This window comes from Pollachius pollachius (assembly GCF_949987615.1).
Source record: "Pollachius pollachius genome assembly, chromosome: 7".
Classification (NCBI taxonomy): domain Eukaryota; kingdom Metazoa; phylum Chordata; class Actinopteri; order Gadiformes; family Gadidae; genus Pollachius; species Pollachius pollachius.
Window position 1 is genome coordinate 1,644,713 of NC_136940.1, and position 8,912 is coordinate 1,653,624.

The window sequence follows — 8,912 nt, forward strand, 5'->3', positions numbered from 1 at the left end:
GAAGATCGCCACGACGACAAGCTCCGGAATAAATAAATAAATACAATTAACGCACATATTATTTCTGTAGGGTCTTTTCAAAGCGTTGGGGAGGGGGGTGGGGGGGGAATCCCGATGTTTTCCCCGTCTGATAAGTGGTCGGTTCGCGGCGTCCTGCGCGAGGCTGATTACTCTAATCCAGGGAGGGGCGCGCTACGAGGCTTTGATTGAGTCAGTCGACGCGACCCCGAGGGGGACCTCCTGATAAGGGCCTTTACCTTTCACCTCCAGGACCCCTACGCGCGCCGCGGCCACGCTAATCTCATCTGGCCTGGGAGCGCGCGCTCGCGTCCACGCGTGTCAGACGCTAGCTAGCGATTAAGGCCCCGAAATCACAGCTACCTGTGTGTGTGTGTGTGTGTGTGTGTGTGTGTGTGTGTGTGTGTGTGTGTGTGTGTGTGTGTGTGTTTGTGTGCAGATAGAGTACATGTAGGTGTGTGTCAGTATAGGTATGTGTGTGTGTGTGTGTGTGTGCATGTGTGTGTGCGTGCATGAGTGTGAGTGTGTGTGTGTGTGTATGTTTGTGTGCAGATAGAGTACATGTAGGTGTGCGCCAGTGTAGGTGTGTGTGTGTGTGTGTGTGTGTGTGTGTGTGTGTGTGTGTGTGTGTGTGTGTGTGCGTGAGTGTGTGTGTGTGTGTGTGTGTGTGCGTGTGTGTGTGTATGTTTGTGTGCAAATAGAGTACATGTAGGTGTGCGTCAGTGTAGGTGTGTGTGTGTGTGTGTGTGTGTGTGTGTGTGTGCGTGTACGTGTGTGTGTGTGTGTGTAGATAGAGTATATGTAGGTGTGCGTCAGTGTAGGTGTGTGTGTGTGTGTGTGTGTGTGTGTGTGTGTGTGTGTGTGTAGACAGAGTACATGGTGTGTGTGAGTGCGGTTGTAACCTCTGCTGCGCTGCAGAAAGGCCTCCAGCAGCAGTAACATCTCTTTGTGTTCGGAGGCTGTATGCGTCACCAGGCAAACAGTTACACTCAAGATGCTAACACTCAGTATGCTAATGCTCAACATGCTAACACTCAACACGCTAGCCTTAACCATGCTAGCACTCAACACGCTATCATTCAACATACTACCAATCCAAACGCTATCGCTCAATATGCTAATGTTCCACATGCTAACACTCAACATGCCAGCACTCAACACGCTAAGACTTGCTAATATGCTAACAAGCACAGCTCAACTCAACTCAACTGCGACCATCTAACACAGCACATGCTCACTGTGAGTTATGCTACATGTATGACTGCTGTCAGGTACTTGAGGCTCTCATTAATAAGATACTTATAAGAAATACTCTTCACCTTTCCACCAGTTCTGTACGTGTACTCAAATCAAGTTTGAGTTCAATAAAATCCCCTGTTAACTGGCTTGTACCAGCGTTAAGTGTGCACTTTATGCATACAAACTAAATATAAAACGCCCACTTTGGAATTATGAAGTGGTAAGGTTTATGTCATTCATCTTTTTCAGATATATAAATCCCGGAAAAGATGATGAATGTTGTTTCATGAACAGCTATCCAAATCATATTGGGCAGCACATTCCTACCAGGTAACCTGCCAAACATCCTGAAAGGAGGCAGCTGGTTGCCTGAACCATATCTCTGGTGTATTAGCACCCTCGGTGCTGTTAGCCAAACTAAACGGTTAGCCTTGAGTGCTATACACTCCTTCGTCTTCGCTTTGATCGCGTTTTGGGAAGGACTTCAATGACGTTTACTTATAGTACTGTAAAGGGCCGTTATGGGCTATTGCTTAAATACTATACAGTATTAAGTACAATAGTAAGGTGTAATCAAATACAATAGTGTAAACATTAGTGTTCAAGTAGTAGATCTTAAATCAGGATGACTGTGAGTGTGTTCACACTATGGCTTTATGTTGAGGTAGGGGGCTGAGGCCAGGATATTAGTGACTTAAGCTGGGGTAGTCGGTTGGAGCGGCTCGGAGAGGGAACTGCTCCTGGTTCTGAAGTGGGAATATTAAAATGATCTGCCCGGGAATTTGATCCAAAATACTTTTCTCTCTCCGGACCCAAGTGGGAAAGGTGATGGGAGCGTGTACACAGGATGTTCAGTGGAGGTAGGAAGTGGGGGAGTAGGTGAAGGATTCCACTGGTTCCAACTGGGAAACCAAGGAATGATGGAGAAAGTCTTCTAATAACGTCACAAATGTTTTATTAAGAAAAGGTGAAGCTCAGTTATACTGTTAAAAAAACCATTCAACCTTGTGACTAAATGACAAGTATGAGGAATTTAAAACCAAATAATTAGTTATTAATTCATAAAATAAATATTACTTTTCATTCATTCCAAAAAATAATTCTAGGCCACTTGGCAACAATACTAGTATGACTGAAACCCTTTAATGCGAAACTTATTATGGTCTGTACTGGGGGTCTCTCTGCACCAGAACGCGGTAGCCCTCTCTCTGTTACCCCAACCAGCAGTTTGCATGAGGCTGGCAGAGCGAGCTGTGCACGTTCGGTTGTAAGCACCTGCAGACACCGCCTGTCTTTATTATCCCAAGTCAAGTTCAGGGAAACGGGAATATAGACCTTCTTTCATGTGTGTTTGTGTGTGTGTGTGTGTGTGTGTGTGTGTGTGTGTGTGTGTGTGTGTGTGTGTGTGTGTGTGTGTGTGTGTGTGTGTGTGTGTGTGTGTGTGTGTGTGTGCGTGTGTGTGTGTGTGTGTGTGTTTGCGCGCTCGCGTCCGTGCGTGTTCGCTTATGAACACACAGGCAGAAATTGCGCACTTAATATCAGGCTGTGCGGGAGAATAACGCGCGGCTGTAAATCAGCCCCCGCGCGCCGTGACTCCCTTTCTCTCCCCCTTTCTTTCTTCTTATCTGCTCCTCCGCTTTTCTCATTTCTCTCAAACGCGAATTCAGGGACCCCCAAAATTCAAACGCCACGACCACCGTTTACTTTACACCGCCGTCAGAATGCGGATCCCAGATCCAATTTCAGATTGCGGGATTCACCAGTGATGATTCCGGTCTGCGCGAACAATATTTAACATTCTGGAATGAGATCACTTGTGTTTCCACCCAAAACAATTTCTCGATATTGCAGGAAAAATAAAATAAAATAAAATATGGATCTGGCATCGCTAGTTGCAGGTTAACAACAATTATGGCTTTCTGATAAGTGTCGTGCAGGGAATGGAAAAATGTATATTAAATTGTTATATTTATTTTTATTCGTTTCTGTCATGATCCTAAATGACTGAATTGTAATGATGATAATAATCATAAGAGCAATCACTATTGTAAAAATGATAATAATAGTTATAATAATAATAATAATAATAATAATGTATCAACGTCAATAAAATAAATAACCCTGGTCCATGGTATAAACTGAACCTGTGTGACTGTGAGGACACTCTTAAAGCAGTACATAAGCAGCAGATAGCAGATATTAGTGCTAAACGCAGGGGGGTCTTGGGTCCACATCATCGCTGCTCACTTTGTAAGATGATTTCAGGGTGTCGCTGAAAGACAATCCCTTAAATGACCCTCGGCTTTCAATTAAACCGTCCGCTCGCTTTGGTTCATCCCTCCCTCTGTTCGGATCTTAAGTGTCTGTTCTCACTGACTTGATCATTAAATGGAGCATATAGAAATGACCTGAAAGCGTTCAATTAAATAGAATAAAGAACAATTATCCCCTCTTTCCCTCTGATCTGCGGCAGAGAAGGGAGCAGAGATAAGAATGCTGCTGCACGGTCTGCACACACACACACACACACACACACACACACACACACACACACACTGTGTGTTGTAGGAATAAACCCGTCAAGGAGAATAGTTACGGGGGAGATTTAAGACGTCTACAATTTCCAATCATAATTTCCCCCTATTATGTTTCATAGATGCCGTTTATTTTTAGACTATTTATTTCCAGCCTCGAACAATAAACACATTTTAATCTGCTCGCCGGCGTAAATTGCCGGTATTAATTCCCATCAACGATATTTTTTTACAACCCCATTGAAAAGCTGAATTAAATTGTAATAATATTGTCGGCGTGAGAATAGTTTTCAGGAGAAGAAAGGCCAGACACTACACACCTCCACCGCTCTTGAGAGCAATTACAATGGTCTGATTTAAGAATGGAATTATGGGGTAGAGCTCGGGTTCACTGGGGTACATTGGGTTCACTGGGGCAACAGCCTCATTTACACCACCAGATACACCCCCCCCCCCTCCCCCCTGCTGGGTTAGATGATGGCACCTTGGGCCATAGCGCGGCGTCACGTTCTCCCAGCGCGTGTTCCTGCCAGATAAGTTAACAATTTGAATGTGAGACGAATTGTTTAATGAATAGGTGTACAGCAGTAGGCCTATAGTGTTAAAACGGGTCCAACAAATTCCGTGCATCGGTGGCGTGTTTCGACTTTACGTTAAAATCCCAGCCAGGGCCAAAAGGAAATCCTGCATCCATTTTACGCAGCAAAGTGCTTTAATCTCCCCTCGTCGTTGGACCGGTGAGTCCGGATCCTCTCCGAGATCACCTGGGGGGGTTTGATGATCCCGGCCTCCCTCTCTCTCTCTCCCAGTTCCAGCGCGCAATGAGACCGCAAGTTAACACACGCAGCACGGGAGCGGCAGTCAAAGCGCGCACATATTTGTGGGCAAGCGTTGATAAAGGAAAGGTCTTGGAGCGGGTTACGGGAAGGAGGAGGAACAGAGGCTGCGGGTTTTAAACGCTGTTTTAAGCTGTAATTAAGCCCCACTCGTCCTACGGTGGGGGGAGCCGTCAAACAGGCCGCGCGGAATCTCTCCCGAGGCCCTCTTGAACCGTCAAACATCAAACGGGGAGCCGCGGTTCAGCGCCAAGTCACCGACACACACCTCGTCCCCACCACCGCGAGGCGCGGCGGGAACCTGTTCCAAACGAAGACTGGGGTGCTGCTCACCGCGCAGGCCCTCTGCGCAATTAAAAGCAGCTCTTATTGTTAGACACGCAGGCGCGCGGTTAATCAACCAATTAGTGCTTCCGGGGGACACGGAGGTCCTCGTCCAATAGGATCCCCTCTCTCTCTCTGCATCAATTAGCACCTGGGTGCCTTCCACTCCCGCCTTTAGGTTAGTTTGTGTTCTTAAAGTCGAATCTAATATTCCCTCTAGGATGTCCGTGCGGCCTTCCTGCACAGCTCAAAGCAGAACATCTCTGGGATATTTCAGATTCAGCAAATGAATAAAAATAAAATGGAGACAATGTATGGCCCGTGACAACCGTTAACCCTGCAGCTCGTCAATGTAAAATGTTTAAATACGTCACTTATAAAAATAAAAGGAAAAATGTATTGCGTTGAAGACGGATTGTCTTTATTCGAAATATCTTTGTTCAGCAGTAGAACAAACGGAGAGGTTCCACCTTTAGATACATTTCCCTTTCCATAACATGACAGTTTAAACGACCATCTCAGTTATAAAATACACATAATATAACCTCCGCCTCGCCGATAGAAGTCGTCCTCAGAACCACACACACGCGTGTCAGCATTTAACCACATGGGGGAATTCAAAGCAGAAAATGAAACTTTAGCCGTGGACGATTTCGGTGGCGTCCTCAGAGCCGACCTGGTGATGGAGCGTCAGGGCAATAAATAAAACACTGTGACCAGTGAAAGATCACCCGCAGGTCCCCCCGCTCCGACCCCACGACCAGGGCCCCCAGGCGGACTAATACTGAGGCTTCTGCACGGAGTCAGGACCCGTCAATCAAATGTGCAAGCCGGACTCACGAACAAAAAGCAAAGGAATAGTCCGTCAACCATAAACAACACAACGCATCAGGGGAGCATCGAAATGTACACAATAAATAAAGTTAGAGGCCTCGCCATAGACGTTATAACATTTACATTTCTTACAGTGCAGGCCGTCCAGCGCCTCGCCTCGCGCGGTCCGACGCGTGGATCAACTTCCGGAAAAGTTTCAGTTTGTTTGTTAATTCGTTCATTTGTTCGTGTTTTGTCATCGCAAGTCCAAAGCAGGTCCTCTCTCCTCTCTCCCTCCCTCCCTCTGCCTCTCTCCCTCTCTCTCTCTCTCTGGGGGGTCCACATATATACATGCAAGAAGTCAGTTATTATTCAAGTTGAATTATAAAGAATAAAGTCTGGTTGGGGGGGTTCTAGAGGGTGGGTGGGAGGGGGTGCCCTACATGGCGGCCGCGTGGGCCGAGGAGTAGGGGTCTAGCCCGCCCTTGGTCATGCCCGGGAACAGTATGTAGGCCACGGGCGGCTGTAAACTAGACGTGGACCAGGCGGTGCAGTTACACGGCACCACGTAGCCCGGGTTGGTGGGCGACGGGTGCGTGTGCGTGTGGTGCTGGCTGGGGCAGCCGAGGCTGCCGAAGGCCCCGTTCTGGTACCCCCCCAGCGAGGAGTAGGACAGCCCCCCCGCGCCACCCAGCCCGTGCGGCATCTCCGTCATCTTCTGGATGGCGCTCGAGCTGAACTGGCTGGGGTCGAGGAAGGAGTAGGGCGACGAGGTGGGAGGCAGGAAGGCGCGCGCCTTCTCCGACGCGCTGAGCAGCGAGTCGGACACGGCCTGCGACACGCTGAGGCCCTTCAGGTGCTCGGCGTCGCCCAGGTAGGGCAGCGGGAACACGTAGCGGTCCTTCTTCAGCAGGTTCTTGGGTTTGCGCCGCGGCCGGTACTTGTAGTCGGGGTGCTCCTTCATGTGCTGCGCGCGCAGCCGCTTGGCCTCGTCGATGTACGGCCGCTTCTCTGACTCGGAGAGCAGCTTCCACTCGGCGCCCAGCCGCTTGCTGATCTCCGAGTTGTGCATCTTGGGGTTCTCCTGCGCCATCTTCCGCCGCTGGCCGCGGGACCACACCATGAAGGCGTTCATGGGCCGCTTGATGTGATCGACCGGCTTAGACATGCTGCTGGTGCCTGGGACGCTCGCTCCCCTGACTGGCTGAAGATAAAAGAGAAAGGAAAGTTGGGCTCTAAAGGAAAAGGGGAAAAGTGTTCAAGTGTCTAGAAGCCGAGCGCTACTCATGCCACTTCTCTGGCGGGTTTTGACGCGATCTCCAAACTGCCACCGATGATGGAAAGAAAAACAGAAAATCCCGTAAGTGTCCCGCGCGTCAGGACAATGTTTCGGTGAAGTCCGCTTCTTCTCCGCTTCTTCTTCTCCCCCGAAATAATAACACCGTGATGTTTAAAGGAGCCGTTAAAAAAGACGCCAAAGAGAAGGAAATCCAGCAAGGTGCCACTGTGCCTCGCGACGACTCTGCGCTCTGAGGTTTCGCGTCTTGCGCACCTGGCGTGGAAATGAGCGGAAGCGCGTGAACACGAGCCAAGAGCGGCGGAGTTCAAAGGCTGGGCTGGTTCGGTCTGCACGCGATCTGACATAATCACAGCGGGGCGTCGCCGACCTGCCGCCCAATCAGCGCGAGGCGCCGCGCGTAATACCTCCGCGGTAAAAAAGAAAAAAGATATGTACATTACGACATAAACAAAGAGTTAGTGTGGAGGGGTGGTGAGGGGGGGGGGGAGACCCGGCCCCTCCCAGGTCCGCTTTAATGAAGCACAACAAACCCCCCTTCCGCCCCCCGGGAGGCTCGCGGAGAGAGGGAGGGGTCACTCCTTTCTGAGCGCGTGGAGATGCGCTTTAAAGTGGATAATTGCGCTAAAAACATGAATTAATGTGGTGTTCTGACACGATTTGTCACATCGTTTCTTGCGCTTGGCATTATGGCTCAGAGGACTTATGAGGGATCATATTTATTTATAATGTTTATAGTGCTAAGAGTTTTGTACCCTATGGAATGAATATCTTATATTTGATGTCTTTCTATTCAATTATATCATAGTATAGTATTGTCGTTATTATTGCCCGCACACACAGATAAACACATGAAGACAGACACACACACACACACACACACACACACACACACACACACACACACACACACATTTATTTATTTATTTATTTATTTATATTTATATTTATCTATATACATATCGATATATTTATACATATGCATGTATTTATATATATTTAAATATATATAAATCATGATAGATAGATATATTTAAACAATACAAAATAAATATGTTTCATATTTAATTTGCAATAATCGAGTACGGTTAACCAACCATAAACACACGAAACACCAAATGTACATTCAATCCCACATTTAAGGGAAACGCAACGCAAGGCATTGTAATCTAATAGGAATCCAACAGCCATTGTCAGCGTGTTATCGTTGGTATGTCTGGAGCACCGTGTGTGTTTAAAGAGTCACACTGGGTGTTTTAAAATGCTAATATCAGGGATAGAGAGACGGCTCACAGCCCGGGGCGGCTGCCTGCTGCATGATGTATGATATCTGATATGATACGGGACTCCTTCTTCTTGTTACAGCGCTCTTAGGGCTCCCTGCTAATGCCGGGGATCGAACCCTACTGGTCGTGGACCAGTCCAGGTCCAGGTCTGGTTGGTGTGGCGGCGATGAGAGGAGAGAGAAACAAGGCCCTGCTGAGATCGAATGATCCACGCGCGGATACACCCGGGGAATACACTGTTTCAGGGTTTATAAAATTGGTGTGCATCGGTTTGATGTGAAAACAAAATAGTGTATTATTTTAATGATGAACCACCGATCCAAAAGTGAACCAGGTGTGAGGCGTCTTACTGATGTAGGATCTGATCCGAAGAGAAGAATGTCTCTAATTCAAACAGTCGTCCGTTACGCACGGGGAGGCGATACGCGCAGGTTAACATGTATGTAAATATATTTCTCTAACCCAAATATCACAGTTCAGTACATACTTCAAGTGTATACCCCCCCCCCCCCCCCCTACCAGACGCCCCCCGCCCCCTCCTCTCTCAGAGGCGCCGTGCCAAACA

At 48.0% G+C, this 8,912-nt stretch overlaps 1 protein-coding gene across 1 annotated transcript; it reads right to left on the reverse strand.

Moving 5' to 3' along the window:
• Window positions 1-2,321: 2,321 nt before the first annotated feature.
• Window positions 2,322-7,321, reverse strand: sox14 (SRY-box transcription factor 14). Its single transcript, XM_079739221.1, has one exon. The coding sequence runs from the start codon at window positions 6,930-6,932 to the stop codon at window positions 6,204-6,206; it is 729 nt and encodes a 242-aa protein (XP_079595347.1). The 5' UTR covers window positions 6,933-7,321; the 3' UTR covers window positions 2,322-6,203.
• Between the last annotated feature and the right edge of the window lie 1,591 nt (window positions 7,322-8,912).